This window comes from Brassica napus, chromosome A3 (assembly GCF_020379485.1).
Source record: "Brassica napus cultivar Da-Ae chromosome A3, Da-Ae, whole genome shotgun sequence".
NCBI classification, from domain to species: domain Eukaryota; kingdom Viridiplantae; phylum Streptophyta; class Magnoliopsida; order Brassicales; family Brassicaceae; genus Brassica; species Brassica napus.
Window position 1 is genome coordinate 23,158,433 of NC_063436.1, and position 17,609 is coordinate 23,176,041.

At 30.7% G+C, this 17,609-nt stretch overlaps 2 protein-coding genes across 2 annotated transcripts; one reads left to right on the forward strand and one right to left on the reverse strand.

The window, feature by feature from the left end:
• Positions 1 to 592: 592 nt before the first annotated feature.
• Positions 593 to 2,418, reverse strand: BNAA03G42290D. Its single transcript, XM_013859733.3, has 8 exons — positions 2,076 to 2,418; positions 1,877 to 2,007; positions 1,616 to 1,693; positions 1,435 to 1,479; positions 1,301 to 1,345; positions 1,168 to 1,219; positions 993 to 1,089; positions 593 to 841 (listed from the first exon to the last, which is right to left on the reverse strand). The coding sequence occupies exons 1-8, from the start codon at positions 2,365 to 2,367 to the stop codon at positions 676 to 678; spliced, it is 906 nt and encodes a 301-aa protein (XP_013715187.1). The 5' UTR covers positions 2,368 to 2,418; the 3' UTR covers positions 593 to 675.
• A 9,049-nt stretch (positions 2,419 to 11,467) lies between these two features.
• LOC106419205 lies at positions 11,468 to 12,237 on the forward strand. Its single transcript, XM_013859963.3, has one exon. The coding sequence runs from the start codon at positions 11,557 to 11,559 to the stop codon at positions 11,971 to 11,973; it is 417 nt and encodes a 138-aa protein (XP_013715417.1). The 5' UTR covers positions 11,468 to 11,556; the 3' UTR covers positions 11,974 to 12,237.
• The last annotated feature ends 5,372 nt before the right edge of the window (positions 12,238 to 17,609 follow it).

The window sequence follows — 17,609 nt, forward strand, 5'->3', positions numbered from 1 at the left end:
ATGTTTATTTTGATTTCGAAAGTCTTCTAGAATATGTTTATTCTGATGGCAGAAAAAAAAAACATCTTTTTGAAACAGCATTAAAAACATCTTTTTGAAACAGCATTTATACTTGTGTTATAGACATGTTTCTTTTTGTCGACTCTCGACATGTTAATTTGTTCGATACATGATTAGCATCATAAAAGTGTACAGATTGAATTCCTTTTGTGTGCAAAATAATTGTGTTAGTCCGGTTAAGTTATTTGAGAATGGATTGTAGGTAGAACCTCGATATGTATCGAGGCTTCCAAAAATTGACGGGCAGGCCCAACCAAAGTAAGGCAAGGCCCACTCGCCTTATAGAATAATGTCCGTCAAAATTTGGAGGCACGATCCGCCGTCTCTAAACGATCATAAGCGAATCATCCTTTTCCTCTGACAGAAACGGGTTACTCTACTTCACCACACACATCCTCCCTTTATAGCCCAATGACAAAGAACCCTTTCCCGAAACTCCCCGATGTGGGACAAATTAAGTTTCTAGTCCCCAGAGGTTTTAAGGTAATTTTTTATTATTATTTATTTATTTATTATTAACCTTTAATAAAAATAAAACCAATCAGTATGTATATTTTTATTATTAACGTCTCGAGTTTGATAGAAGAAGAATAGGAGAAGAAGCCATCTGTTTGATCAACCCCCATATCTGGACTTGAGTGCCTCAGGTGGTTCTTCTTCCATGATCCCAGAACCTGTGCTGCTTAAATACTCTCTTATGGTAGTTCTTCGATCTCCCAAGAACGTGTGATCCAGAAAGTTATTGTAAGCTTCATCTCCCAAATTCTTAGCTGCCAAGACACTGCGACCACACACACAGAAAAAACAAAGTTTGACTTTGGTAATTTTATCTACCCATCCAACCAATTCAAGAAAACAACTTGGTACTTCATTGCTATCTCATTTCACAAAACAAGTCTGTTATCATTAGGGAGTGAGAAAGTAGAGAGTACCAGTGTCTTAGATAGAGACGACAAGGCAAGATGTCGTCCCGCCATATCTTGTCAATGTTGAATCTTCCATAATGTTGGAAGTAAACCTCTTTGTTTCCTGCATAAAACAAAAAAAACAAGGCATATAGTTTCCACTTTTGAGATGTGTTTAGATAAGACTGAGAAGGGACCTAACCTTTGCATCTAATCCGAAAAAACTCCTCATCACTGTATCGACCACAAAGTACCTGTTCATGTATGCCTCAGAAACTCACTTCACCGTTTAGACACGAAGTCAGCATTTAGAACAAAGATTTGTTTAAACTAACCGCAGAATGGGTGAAAGGTTTGCCTTCCAATGTTTCAGGAACAACCTATAATGTGTAAAGCAGATATAGAATGATCAGGGTTGATATCTTTTAAAACTAAGAGTAAGAGGAGGAGGAGGAGCCAAGTGACTCACAGCAAGAAAACGGAACTCAAGCTCCCTTTGTATAAAAGCAGGAATCTGTTGGAATCGTCAAGAGTCATATATATATATATAATATAATTAGATCATCATCACCAGGAGTTGTTCAAAAAAAAAAAAAAAAAAAAGATGATCATCAGCAGGATTAATGAAGTCAAATAATGGTTTATCATACCTCAGTTTGTTTAATCTCAAAGACAGTCACTACAAGGCTCTCTCCTTCACAAGGCTCAACACTCAAGCTTGATATCTCCTGTTTTCATCATCCACACATTCACAAAACTCAAGACTTGTTTCACATCCATCATGCAAACCCAATAGTCTGTAAAGTCTTTAACTTTATTCATTCAAAAGAGTTTTTTCCTTACAGAACATAGATGCTGTAATAAAGAAAGAAAAAAACACAAACTTTAAAACACACAGGCATTCGAGAGACCTTAGTTTGAAGATTGGCGATGCCGCGCTCGAAGAAGATGGGAGCGGCGTGTGCGAACACTCGCCGGAAGCCTTGAAGTTTCGCGACTCTGAAATTCTCCAAATCTGGGAATGTACTCCTCGCGCTTCTCTCTAACGAGAACATAAAATGATCACGACCGAACCATACACAATGGAAGAAGCTTTTTAAATTTACTCACCGGAGAGGAGAGAGCCGAAGCCAGTGATGGAGATACGGTTCTCCGACGAGATGAGCTTCTCGAAATCAGATTCATCTACAAGTTCCATCATCGCCTGCGGCGGATCGGGGGTGCGGATGTCGCGGGACATGGCTTTGATTGATCGACGGCGATCTTGGTTAAGCTCCGGTCTTCGGGAAGGAGAGAGAGAGGCGGTAGTGATAAGTGGAGGAGAGGAGCGTGATTTGAACGTGGTAGAGGGAAGCGCGTAGGATAAAGGTGGTGATGCGAGTGTGAGTGAGAGAGCAGTCATTGGAGGAAGAAGACGTGTGAAGTGTGGAGTGAAAGCATATAATATAACGAATGTGAAAGTCCATTAACTATGATAGTTATATAACAGTATTTAAGTTGTAAATACAAAATTATCAATTTTTGCAAGCAATGGTAATGGTAATGTGTGTGGCAACAGTCTAGGATTGGGCACAATTACTTGTTACTTGTCTCATACCCATTATTTGATATGTATTCTCAGGTCGTCGTCAACTCAAATATCAAATCAATTGAATTTTGCTATTTACAAATACAAGGCAACTAACAAATATCGTAAAAAATGTTAACGAATCGCCTTAATATCATTTGTTATTTGTTTTATGATTGAAAAATAATAACTAAAACATAAAAATCAAAGCCTTAAACATATATTTCTTTGTTGTAAGATGTAAATAATACTTCTTTATCGAAATATATGTATTTTGTTCCTTTTTTTATATATTAGGTACAAATATTTTATTTGAATTAATTCTCGTGTTTTTTCTAAATCGAGTAAACAAAATAAACTTTCATAACATTCTCTTTGATAAAATATTATATACCAAGTAATTCTTAGAAACAAAAAAAAAATATTCAAATAATTCATAAATAGTTGTACATAGTAAGTAATGAACAAGGCAATTAATTTACAAATAACATATTTTTGGACAAATACTCGAAATAACGAGTACTCAGTTTCGACAAGTCAAGTACAAATCCAAAAATTAATTATTTGTTTAAGGTAAGTCAAGTGTACGTAAAAAAAAAAGCAAGTACTCCTTGCACCCACACCTAAACAATCGTGTCATCCCCCACGAGCTCGCGTGGTCTCTTGATGATATTGATAGTGATGGTGTTGACTAAGCTTCGCAACTCTAACTCACACAAGGAGCAAACGAAACAAACTCATCACTATCGTGATCAAGACTGTCATTATATACTTCTCACTCTCCTAGCTTTTTATTGTTAAATCGAGGAGGTTCCTTAACGGTTTAGTATTTAGACACCAAGATGAAATACAATCACATGCACGCTCTCAAATCTCTGTCTTCACTGAGCAATTCTAGGTTTACCACTTGGTATTTTATTAAGCTATTGAATCTCTCTCATGTCCACGAATCCACTCTTGGACCAACTTAAAACATAGATATATCCGAGCAGTATCCGAGTTAACTCGAGTAGAGGCTATATCTTTAAATTTTTCCAAAATCTGTAGAGGCTTCCAAGAACAGCAGGCGCAAGTGTTGGAGGTGGACTTAGTACTCCTGTAATTAATCTACCATAAATCAAGATTGGTCCATTAAAATTTATTAACAACTTAAAGCCCACTAGCCATTTGACCTAATGGTTGCCATTAATTCCTCTATAAATAGAAATGTCTCTCATTTTAGAGACGATGGTCTCTCTTATAACAGAATGATTTTTAATGCTAAAACTTTTCAACTAAGTTTGTTTTGAGTATAAATTAAAAAAGTAAAAACCCAAAAAATATAACAAAAAATTATCTAAAGATTTACCTGTAATAAAATTAGTAACATATTAAAAATGTCAAAAACAAGAAATATAATAAAAAATATATCTTATCTAATAAAAATGTAATAATAAATCTTTAGATAATTTTTATTATATTTTCTGGGTTTTTACATTTTTAATTTATACATGTATAATGTTGAATTAAAAAAAAATCAGACTCATATTTACAGAAATTCTTAAAAAATGTTAATTTTGAAAATTAAAGTTACTAATTTTTAGATATTATATTTTGGATTTTTTTTAATAGTAAAACCGCTCAACTATGTTTACGTAATGTAGAAACCCCTAAACTAAATATTTACCGGTTGTAATGGTAATTATGACTTGCAAGAGTTTATTTCATTAAATAAAGTTAGTTTGAGGATTTTTTTATTAAATACTTAGTTTGGTGTTTTTTACCTAAAACAAACTTAACTAAAGGATTTTAACATTAAAAAATTCTATAGAGAAAACCCACATACAAAACATGCATTACAGATGGCTTGATTCCTTTCGAGCATACGTAGAAAGTCTCCAACGAGACACATCTATAAACACAAAACACCTCCATCATCAGTCATCACCTAGCCACAACTTCACTAACAACAAGAAACTCTGATTCCACTTCTTACTCTGACCGGTGGCGGAGCTAGGATTTGGATTTACATGATCTATTGAGACTTGAACTCAAGACATGTGAGTAAGAGAGACAATGACCAGTTCACTACAGCAATAACTTCATACATAAACTTAAAAACTAAAATGTTATAGATTTCATAGGGTTCACTTGACACCCCTCATTCTAAAGGTGGCTCCGCCACTGACTCTGACTATTAGTCATAGTTTAAACACTATGTTGGATCTCCCCTCAACAACCAGTTTTATCAGGAAACACAAACTTGGAAAGTCAAAACAAAGATATATCTGTAGCATCCCGAGTTGTGATATGTGAAAAAAGGTTTAAGAGAATTGATTTGGCTACCTATGTCACCAAATTTGACTTACCTTTTCCGGAACACATCCTGAAAGAACTCCAGAGTTAAGCGTGCTTGAGCTGGAGTAGTGGAAGGATGGGTGACCTATCGGGAAGTGATTCGCGATAGCGTGCGAGTGAGGCCAAAGCATGGGAAAAGGTCGGGTGGTGATTGCAGGGTCAGTAAACACGAGCCTTTGGAAAATTAACGGACCGACCGCCAAACGGGATGGGGCCCACGGGCCGAGAGAGCGGGCGTGGGTGGGCCATTAGCCGTGGGCGGGTCGGGGCGTTATAAGTGGTATCAGAGCTGGTTAGCCATCTCAGTTCTGACCTGAGAGGCGTCTTGAGACCTGTCGTGGGGTGCAATGAGGACGTTGTGTTCTTTGAGAGGGGGTGAATTGTAACATCCCGAGTTGTGATATGTGAAAACAAGGCTTAAGAGAATTGATTTAGCTATCTATGTCACCAAAGTTGACTTACCTTTTCCGGAACACATCCTGAAAGAACTCCAGAGTTAAGCGTGCTTGAGCTGGAGTAGTGGAAGGATGGGTGACCTATCGGGAAGTGATTCGCGATAGCGTGCGAGTGAGGCCAAAGCATGGGAAAAGGTCGGGTGGTGATTGCAGGGTCAGTAAACAATGATTTCGAGCCTTTGGAAAATTAACGGACCGACCGCCAAACGGGATGGGGCCCACGGGCCGAGAGAGCAGGCGTGGGTGGGCCATTAGCCGTGGGCGGGTCGGGGCGTTATAATATCTGAGGTTAACATTTCGAGTAGAGGCTATATAGCCTGAACTCTTCCTAAAAATATGTAGAGGCTTGCAAGAACCCACCATGCATGCACTACAAGACTAGCTTATGCTAAACTAAAGTGTATGCATCACTATACAACATAACTAGTTTTAGGGTCAATAAGGTCTGAACATATCCTAGTTAATTAAATCCTGAAGCAAGCTACCGATCCGCTGCAATAACGAGTTAAACCAAGGTTAATATTATGCAATTTGAAACCCTGGTAGTAATATATTTTTGATGAACTTTTTACATGATTCTTTGCAGGGTATTCATGTCTACATCGTACATGCATACCAATGTATGCATGTACATGTCATGGAACTATGGAAGTATGCATGCGATGGGGTATCTGCTTTGGGAAGGTTACATTCCACTCGAAGAAGAAAAGATAAGGTTTGTTAGGGTCTGGGCTTCATTACGCCTTATATTCTCTATCATTCTTCCCGCATTGGCATCCGATTCAACTCTATTTATTATACTTCTATTTCTGCTTTCCACAAAACACTTGGCACAACACGAATTTCCACAACATTATTCTCTCATTTAGCGACCTATTCAACTCCACTATTATTCCTCTTTGCTTTTCCTCGATACTATTTAAGGATGTTTCTTTTAATGATTGTCGTTGCAAAAAACTAATACATATACAAGTGTTGTTTAATCTAAACTAGCATTCGTGTTAAGTTTCAAAAAAATAAACTAGCATTCGTGTTCTACCATCTTTGCAAAACAGTAATGGATACACTTATTTTTATTATTAAAATATTAAATGTGTTCTTGATAAGTGTTAACAAAAAATTGAAAGATTAAGTTTCTAATACAAAATATGAATATTTCAGTCATAATAAATGGCAAATCTCTATAATTAGTCCAAAACCAGTTTTGTTAAATATAGTATAAAAAGGTAAACAATAGCATTCATTAACCATGCATAAAACTAAATTAAAATTAACAAAATTTATAAAAAAAAATTATTTAAAAACTTAAAGTAAATATTTATTTAAAATTAATATGAAAGTTTATTTAAAAATAAAACAAATATTTATTTAAAAATAATTAAAAAATAAATATAAGTTCATTTATGATAAATTTTTAAAATGGTGTAAGTGGAGAAAGTTTATCCAAATATTTATATGCGGTCAACAAAATAGACACATGTCACAAATCCTTTTGCGAAAGAATGTAGCAGGTAAAGGAACCAATTTCTGTTTAAAAATAAAGTTCAACTTCGCATAAGATAATTTATATTGCATCTAAAACCCTAACTTATTATATAATATGTCGATATTAATCGTTGCAAGCGTTCTAGAAAAACAAAGGCAGAAATGTTTAATACGAATTCTATTTAAATTGATATAGTGAAATAAGCTTAATTGGTTTAACTAGGTCAAAATAATTTTTAAATTGGTAAAAATAAGTATTTAATAATAATTGTAAATTATTAAATAACTTAGATATAATAAAGTTTTATTTAAAAAAAACAATTGTATATTTATATTTTAAAATATATACCAAATTTTTATTAGATTGTAATTTTAGAAAATTTTGAATGAATATTTTTAGTTGTTTTATTTTAATTAGTCGTCTCTTGAAGTCTTGAAGTCTTGATTCTCTATTCCTTTTTTCTTTAGTTCGACAAGGCGAATATATAATTTTGAATGTTTTTCTTGCTTTTCGATTTTTGTTGCTTATATAGGTTCAAGAAAAAAAAAACAAAAAGAGAAAAAAAAATATTCAAAAGAAAAAAGTTATATTCGTGTTCATAGAGTTGCTAACATGGAAATGTCAAAACTCAAAACTAGATATAACTGAAAAAAAATGATCACGATGTGTCCACATGGATGAAATGATGGAGTTAGTGGATATGAACATGAAATCACCATCAAGGATTCGTTTGATTATGATGATTTTTTTTTCTTAAAAAATATGGTGATGCTTATTAAAAAAATGATTATGGAAAAATCTAAATGAAAAAATAAAATCAAATAACAAATTCGTCTTGCATGTACATATAAATACCAAACCTTATATCACTTAATTAGAAGAAGAATACGGAGTCATGAATTAGAAGAAGAAACAGGTTTTGTTGACCAAAGTAAACGATGATATAATATATCAAACCTTTAAACTTCAATTTTTGCCAAAAAAACTAATGACATAAAATATGATAACAATGATGATGCACATAAATAACTAGATAAAAAGAATATAATGTGAAATATTATTTTAATAAAAATTTAATTGAACTACTACTACCTTTATTTCAATATATAAGTAATTTTGAAAGTTTTTATTGCTTCACAATGTAAGTTGTTTTCAAAATTTTATACAAAAAAAAAATTCATAAAATAATATTTAAAGAAGAAGTTAAATTCAAAGTTAGAAATATGATTTATCATTGTTTCTTTTCTTTCTTAAATTAAATGTTTAGGACATAAAGATGTTTTTCTAATACTTATATTTTTAAAGAAAACTACTTATACTACTAAATAGAGGAAGTATTTATGAATTGAAAAGATTACAAAGTAAATAGGCGATGGCCTAACCCTTACTTTTAGCAATAATTCAAGTAAAATATTACAATTAAAATAATAAATAAAACAAGGAAATTTTAGTGTATATGATTTCCATGTATAATTTCTGAATATGTTGAACGGAAACTTTTAAAGAAAATTACCGCAAATACCACATCCATAATACTATTTTTCATGTTTACACTAATCGCTTTTACCCTCACTTTTAGTGGAGGGTAAAAACACTTATACTCTTAAGGTTAACTAATTTAGACTTAGAGTTTAGAGTTGAGGGGTAAGACAAGATTTTTGGAATGTGAAATTTAGAATTTTAATAAATATATAAATAAATACTTTAAAATTTTTTTAAAAATAGTTTCAAGCATGATTTTCGATTTTCAAAAAGAAATTTTGAAAAAAAAATCAAAAAAGAAATTCAAATTTTTTTTTTATAAAAATGTTTGAATTTGAAAAAGTATAATTCGAAAACATAAAAAGTTACTTTTTAATTTTTATTTATTTAAATAATAATTTAATATATATATATAGATAACAAGAGTATAACAGTTTTTTGCCATTAATGAAGACAATATTTTTTGAAAATGTCTATTTTGTGGTGGTAAAGATGAAAAGTGGTACCATAAAAATAGTAAACATAAAATTTCCCAACTTTTAAATCTTTTATTATTTTGGTCCTCTAAGCTTTTTGCCGTAAACAAATTTTTGGCATATGAATATTTCATATATATTAATTGAGGATAATTAAAAAGTCGTAACCTTAAGTTTGTACCAACTAAAAAGAGAGTCGGCTTAGATGACAATTTAGCTTACGTGACAGCTTAAAAATTATTTGAAAAAAATATTGATCCAAATCCAATTTACTAGAAAACATTATATTAACCCAAAATATAAGAAGCGTATATTATTTCTTTAAATAAAAGCTACAGAATTACCTAATATGATTAACATATATATGATAATTAATGACTATGAATAATAAAGATTTGATAACAATTTTTGCATACTTCTTATTTTTGTTTAGTTTTATATTATTAAAAAAAATAAACAATCACATAACCATATAATAAGAAAATAGAAATTTTCTTATATGTTATTGTGAATTTTTTTAAATGATTTTAAATTTAAAAAATGAGGAAACCTTATATGTTATACTTTAATTTTTTTTGAAACGGCTATAAATTATAAAAATGAGGAAACATTATATTATATATTTTTCTTATATAAATTTTCCTTAAGCATACAATTAAAAGCATTAAAATGACATGTATCAATTCAATGGTTGATCTGAAACCTTTCAAAACTATATGAAAGATAAATGTCAAAATAATTCAACTTTGGAAAAAAACAGTACTGTTCATTTTTTCAAGAATGTGTTCGGTGGAAAAAATAAAGTTTTTGTGTCATAAGTTGTTTAATGTCCAGTCCGATCAATCCGTGATATATTAATTATAGTTTAGTTCCATAATTTTTAATAAAAATTGATACGGTCCATCGGAAAAAAATTATATAATAACAACAAAAAACATTTTATATGTATAAATAAAATGATCAAATATATAAAAAAAATTGTCAGATAGTATATACAAATAAACTCATCTTACGCAAATTGCATATCTTATCTTAGTATTAATTTACTTCTAAATTATTTAGGAATCAGTTTCTGTGTATAAGAAGTTTCAACTTGGCACAATATCATATCGGACAAGATATCGATCTTCCGTTTATAATCCTAAACTATTTTCTAATTCGTAGATATTTTTATTAACGATTCTTCGTAGATTTTCTTTTTTTCTTTGAACTGGCGATTCGTAGATATTGGAATCCTTGTAAACTCTTTTTCTTTAACGAACAAAGGCGGAAAGATCACAAATATTCTTAAAATCTTGGCAAAAAAATGTATTTAATTCCTAAGTAGTAATAGTGTGGAATAAAAGCATTATATATTGGAGAACTTAATTAAATCACATAATTTCTACTACTATACTAAAATCTCTAGCTGTTTTCTAAATAGATGACAAAAATTGTTATTATAAGAGCATTTTATATTCTTTAAGTTCTACGCTTTTACGTGGTACTGAAAATTTCCATTTTGTTTTGTAACTTTTATTTTTTATGAATATGATAATCACGTTTTTAAAGTTTTCTTTGTAAAATGTCACGAAAGTGAACTTCTGAAAGCTTATGGTTCTATTCCAATTATGACTCGGGAAAACTTACGTTCAAAGAAACTTATGTAACCTAACTTGATGATGATCATCAATTAATAGTAAGTCACAAATTCTTAAGTCACTTTAATGCAAAAAATACATTGAAACAACAAATTTTGTCTAACAGTTAGTAACCAATATTTACAAATATACAATTTTTAATATTAATACTCTTTTAATAAAATACCTTACTTGAATTACTGTCAATTTGAAGATATATATGATGGACGAAAGCTGTCTGTGGAAGATATTATGTGGTCGAGAAGGAAATCATGATGAACTGCTAACTATATGTGATTTTTAATATTATTGTTTTCAAAAAAATGATTAAAAAACTCATGGAATCTAGTTTTTACTTTTATATTTTTCAAGTTTTTAGTTTCTTCTGGTAATTCGATTTCCATGCGTGAGTTATATCCTAGACACCTGCTGCGACCAATATGAATCAAAATTATCAGTGAAATAGAGCGATTGCTTTTGATTATAAGTTCTCTCATGTGCACCCATAATGTTTCAAGTTCGAGTCCATCTTTTGCTTATATTTTTATTTCTATACACAGATGCACCCATTACAAAAAGATTCTAGCTTCGCCCCTGATGCATGTGTATGCATAGTGGATTTGAATAATGAGTATATGTATGTTTTAGATATTTAAAATTAGCATTAATTTGTATAAGATAAGTAACTAATCTGAAATATGTGAATGAGCTGAATGGAGCGGACAGACCATCAAACCGTCAATGGCATTGAAGGAGATATACATTATTGAGGGAACATTGGTTAAATAAATTATTATATTCGATTCCGTGTTCTGATGTTTACATGTATATGACAATTAATACATTTTTTATTCGGAATCTTATCATAACTTCCAACTTTATATTTTAAATCTTGGATTTCTTTTTCATCAAACGGCTGGTATTTTAAATCTTGGATAACTTCAAAGAAAACGAATGTTCGTATAGAAATGCATTATTCATAACAATATTTCATTGGAAAAGTATAGAGAAGCTCTAGTTAAAAGTGTGTGTTGGTTCCTTTAGTTACGAATAAGCTTTGTCTATATAAAGGCACGTTGGCTGTCTTTTACAAATCAAACATTCAAACTGAAACCAAAGATAACACAGAAAGAAAACACGTTTCTTCTCTTTATTGTGATTCATTGGCAATGGCTCAAAATGATAGAAATACAAGGATTGCTCAAAAGGCGTTTGAAATGGTCGATAAGGTGTACGGTAAGTCCCAGAAAATAACTCCTCCGCCACACGTTCCTAGAGACGAGTTCCCTTCTCGTTATAGCCAAAACTCTTACGAATATGGTGGTCCAAAAACATATACCATAAAAGAGGCGATTAGTACTACTACTCGCCGCCGAGTCATTTATCATCAGTATTCAAATGGGTCAACTATAAAAGAACCGGTTGTTCCTCACCCCACGGAACGTATTCAATACTTTGGTGGTGCCACTGCCCGTCCTTTTATCGGCTATGCCAACCGGTTTGAGAGGCCAAAAGGGCGGGCTATTAGCTGCGATGAGGCGGTCCAACTCTATGGAGGGGTGCTTATAAAGGAGTTTCGTAAGTAAGCGACACAGGATGAGTTTGTAAGATGGTGATATATATATATATAAAAGATATTTTAATTCTGCTTCCGGAAAATAATGCAGACCAACACATATGCTAAAGCTTGTTGTCAAGGCTTTCACTTAGAATAAGCTTTAGGTCACTACCAATTAAGTGTTGTGTCTGTTACGTATCTACTAGTACTTTAACTGAGTTGATGAAGCTTATATAATGTAAAATAGTTACGTGTTTACTACTAATAATGGAATTCTATATGTTAATGTAAATATGTGTTCTTAAGCATGCATAAACGAGCATAAACAACCATGGCATGCCTCTCGAATCGGCCCCTAATTTTTAAGATTTCAAAAGGGCCAAAAATATTTGCCCTTTTGACGGGAAATGTGCATTTAGTTTCTCTAAATTTTCCACTCGGCAAGTTTGTTCTTCAACTATAGCTCGTGCACAATAATACCTCAAATTATAGTTGACTATGCAAAATTGTGATTAGAAAAGGTTAACCGTTAAATATTTAATGGAAATTAGTTTATTTGAAACATGATTGCGATTTTAAAGTTAAATCTATCAATTGAAAAATAAAATTTTAGCTCCTTAACTATTTGCAATCGACATATTTGTTCCCCAACTATTACTATGCAAAATATCTAAGTTAGTGATAAATCCGCAAATTGTGACTAAAACATAAATCCACATAATTAAATAAATCGACACACAAATGCAAAAACACTTAGTATTGTGCATTTATGATTGAAACTCTTTTGGTTTAAAATATTTGATGCTAATAAATAGTTAGTTCCAATGAAAATAGACGGCATATGTACAATACTGATTACTGGTTGGTTCATAACTTTATATTCTAGTATTATCTTTCAGTTATAATTAATTAAGAAACCTAACTTTAGAAGTAAAAATGAACTTTAGTATAATATATAGGGAAATTTGCCAAAATGGAACAAAAATTTAGGATGGTTGTCTATTTGGTATAAAACCAATTATGTCCACTTTGTCTTTCTTTTACCATTTTCATTTCTAAAACTTAATAAAATAAATAGTTTTATGAATCAAAAGAATTATTAAAAATATAAAATTAATAAAACACCTATACACACAAACACACATTTTTTTGTTGAAAATCTTGATAAATAAAATTGTTAAATTACGTTCTATTAAAAGTAGAATTCGTCTTTTACGGAATATGAGTTAGTAGAAAACAAATTCCAGAATAAACAAGGTCATCTATTTTTTTTTAAACGAACAATCTACTTTTAATTAAAATTCTAAATATGAAGAATGCGAATTTTACTAATTATAAAGATATCTATTTTTTCTCTCGAATGCGGTTTCTACTTTCATGAAGTATTCTAAAATTTTGGGAATGTGAAATCTAAATATAACATGTATGTCTATATGAGTAGAAATGACATTCAAGATTTTTGTCATGGTTCTACTCAATGTAGAAGGTGTTTTCTACAGATAAGAAAATCTGGTTTTCGAAAAATTAAGGAAGCATATGTTAAGAAAATATTATAAAAATATTCTAACTTCCTAAAACGTGTTTTGATCTATTTGCTTTGTCAAAATATATAATAAAAACGATTTTTTTTGTTCTTCTTCATCAATCTATGATTTCTCCATAGTTTGTCTTGTGATTTTCACAAACTCTTGTTCTATGATGCATATCTATATAACATGTAGTGTTTGGGAATTTGATGCAACCACGGGTTGGATTTTTTCGGCTGATGACAAAGGAGGTAGGCTAATGTTATTGGAATCAAGTTCTATCTTAGAAGATTTTAAAAGAATGGTTGTGGAAGATTGATATGGAAGAAGATTAGGGTTACGGGATATTTGGTTCTGTATCTTTTATTCTATTTTTTTAATTGTTTTTACATTTCTTTTGCTTTTTTAAAACATTTTACTTTTATCTTTTTTCATTAAAATTTTAAAAATGGTTTTAATTTATGTTTAATTTGATTAATGAAAGATTAGTTTTGAGACTATGAAAATATTATACTATAGGGATAACTTAGTGAAACTTAGTGATGATATCATAATAAAGGGACAACTATTCTAAATTTTTGTTCCGTTTTGACAATTTTCCCTAATATGAGATATATCACCGCTGGTTTCGATTACAATATATCTCCAAATCAAGTTCCAATAATAATATTAGATTCAGAGAAGGAGATGAGATTGAGCTCAAGCTCAGAAAAAAAAGGGGAAGACGGTAGTTTGTTATTAATCTCTCAAACTGTATTATGTTACAATGGTAGAGTATTTATATGAATCTATCAATCTCCTAACCGGTATTAACCATACATAACCAGCCTATACTCTAATAAATAATGTGACAGAAAATTCATTCAAGAATGTAAATTTCTCTAAACAATTACAAGCAGTTTTTTTCAAACAAAAAAAAATTACAAGCAGTTACGTACCGGATGGGAGATTCGTAATGATAGCAGACTAGGCACATCAACACAGTGGTAGTTAAGAAAATGCGATCCTCTTCAGATCGACCGGTCTCGCCGCTATGAGTTGGTCTAGCAACCGACGTCATCTCTAGGCGCTAACAGAGCGTACATCAGGCAGGTCATGTGTTACGTTAAATCATATATTATTTGTTAGTAAACGTAGTTCCTTATCGTCAGTCCATTCATCTATTTCGATATATTAGTATCACTATCGATAGATTTACGAAACACAAACTCAAAGCGTCCCAGACGCATTTAGCTTAATTATATTTGTCGTATATGTTAATGAATTCATCTTCTTGAAAACGTACGTTCTATAAATCAACTCAAACTGTTAACTACCTCGTTACTGCTCAGCTTTTTGTACCTATCTGAAATTGTAGGCTTTATTTATGTCACCGTCTTTCAAGAACATCTTCAAAATACACTCTATAATTTCAAATATGAAATTTTTTGTTCTTCAAAAAGAAATTTCAAAATTTCAAATTTGAAGTTTCGAAAAGTAAAACTCTATATTTAAGGTTTCACTATTCAAAACTTCAAATTTGAAATTTCGTATTCTTATTTGTATTTTGATCCCTACAATTACACATCACTTTTCTCGTTTATTGTTTTAATCCTTAAAAAAAATATTTCATAAATATTTTAAATTTTATTTAGAGAATTTAAATTTTACACATAAAATTAAATAAAACTTTAAAATAAGATTTAAAATATTTTAAGCTAGATTTAGACAACAATAATATACAAAAAAAACTTAACAAAAAGATTTTAAAAAAATTCATGAAAACATAACTATTACACAAATTTAAATATTACAACAACACTAATAGTCAGGTAAGTTTGATCTGGAACCTTCAAAATTTTCAAATATTATCCAATTTTTTTTGTGTAACTGAAGATGGTTGTTGTTGTTGTTTTTAATGTCTTTTTATGGTTTATTGGGAGCAAAAAATGTAAAGGCGTGTCTATCACCTCTTTACTCGGAGGTGGAGGCGTTGATTTGGGCAATGGAATGTATGAAGAACTTACGACAGTTTCAGGTTACGTTTGCAACGAATTGTTCTCAATTGGTGAAGATGGTTTCGGAACCAGAAAAATGGCCAGCATTTGAAAGCTACCTGGAAGATATCAAGCTTTTACGAAGAAGCTTCATCAACTCAGACGTCGTCCATGTACCCCGAACGGAGAACCTAAAAGCGGATAGCTTGGCACGTAGTGCTAGAAAACAACCGTCTTTCGTCGTTCATATGGATGCAGAGTTGCCAATTTGGTTTACAGAGTCAATATGAGTCTGTGAATGTCTTGCTGTAAAAAAATAATGTCTTTTTGGTACAATTCTTTCTTGTTCATATCGAATATATTCACGAGTATTAATATCATCGAAAAGAAATTAGTCTTTTTGCAATATTTATATTTCTCTTTTACTTTCTTGTTCCGATCTAATGTATTTACAAGTATCAATATTATCCGATTTCAACATCTTTTAACTCGTAATCTACAAAGTAAAAATGATGAGAACCATTTTTACTTCGAAATGCACTAATAGATGATATATGTATTACTAAAATCATTTTATGAAATAATATGATATTTTGTTTGAAGTTTAATATTAATTAAGTTATTTTTATTTAAATTTTTATATTTTAATAGAATATTTTATTAATATTGTTGTAGTATGTTTATATATGTGCTAGTTATTTACTAATTCAAATTAGTTATGATAAATATAAAGATCATACTATAAAATATAAATAGTTTTGAAGTTGAGTTTGAAATTTTAATTTTGGAGAAGAACATCTTTAAACTTCAAATATAGAGTTTTAGAAATTTCAAAATAAAGTTCCTTTTTGAAGATACTCTAAACTCAAAATAATAGCAAAATAATAAAAACAATAATAGCAGCTATTAAACCCAACATTTAATTGCAAAATGATCATACTCTTATCATATATCTAGGTAAATCATTGGCTGTCATTCTGTAAATAAGTGTGAATCTATATTCTACTCACTTTGAAGAAATTTTCTTTTCTTTGTTTGTGCTAATTTGATCTTTATATGATTATATCGTAAAGTTAATTTATCGGATGAGTGCTAGCTTGTCATCGTGTAAAATATAGCACGTGAAAACCAATAAATGTATATGTATGTGTGCTGCCGTGCCGTGGTCAGTGGCAGGAGGGTCAGTTGACTTAGGTGGATTTTTCTATTAAAATTACTTGTATATAATTACCACCTAAAATAATGCGTTATAAGATATAATTAATATCATGATATTATATAAAATATATACAGTGTGTTAATTATAGGATCACATGACATGATATTTTGGTAGCCTGGAGAATATCATATTAGCAAAAGAGAGGAGCCAGCAGTTGGAACTTGGAACATTGATCCGAGCAAGGGGAAAGAGTATATTTTTTTCAAACAACGTTTACTGGCCGGCTGAAGGTGACCAAAACACCACCAATTTATTGAACTAAAGAACGTGCATGCATGATTAACTATTAGAATCATAGGTAATCTCCAAAGAGGTACATCGTATCAGGTTTATCATTCTCAAATGGGAACAGTTGATTTAATCCTATACCATTACACAATTTATAAATTAGATATATCACCCAAGGATTGGAGTTTACGATTTACCCATCACTCACGAGATGTAAACATTGTAAGTGTTGAGACAAAAGATCATGAATTGTTCGTTTAATATTGAAAGAGTATCATGTTTATGTTTCCCTCATTAGTCGATAATGGATGGAAGTAAATTAAGTGTTTGGACGAAAATAAAATATGCATTTGAAGTTGACTTGCAGTTCATAATTATATTTTGATTATTTATGTAATTGCCACGATTTTACATAATTCGACTAATTTTATATTAAGCATATACGTACTGGAATCACATGTATCGTCCTGACCTGTCAGAACATGTATTCTTATGGTTAATACAATAAAATACATTTATATGTAGCTAACGGAACGATATATCCTCAACTTCACCAAAAGAAATCTTCAACTTCACCAAACCTATATAATTTGTTTAACGTAAAACTCAGTAAAGATTTTACCGATGTAAACAGATAACATTTCAAAAAAAAAAAAAAGATCTAATCCGCTTTCTTTATTGGACAAAGAAATAAACAGTCAATTCCGTATCATGA

Coding starts and splice junctions, on each gene's coding strand:
- BNAA03G42290D (XM_013859733.3), bottom strand. CDS start 2,367: ATGACTGCTCTCTCACTCACACTCGCATCACCACCTTTATCCTACGCG. Junction 1,694..1,876: donor TCGCCAATCTTCAAACTAAG/GTCTCTCGAATG, acceptor TGATGAAAACAG/GAGATATCAAGCTTGAGTGT. Junction 842..992: donor CGTCTCTATCTAAGACACTG/GTACTCTCTACT, acceptor GTGTGGTCGCAG/TGTCTTGGCAGCTAAGAATT.
- LOC106419205 (XM_013859963.3), top strand. CDS start 11,557: ATGGCTCAAAATGATAGAAATACAAGGATTGCTCAAAAGGCGTTTGAA.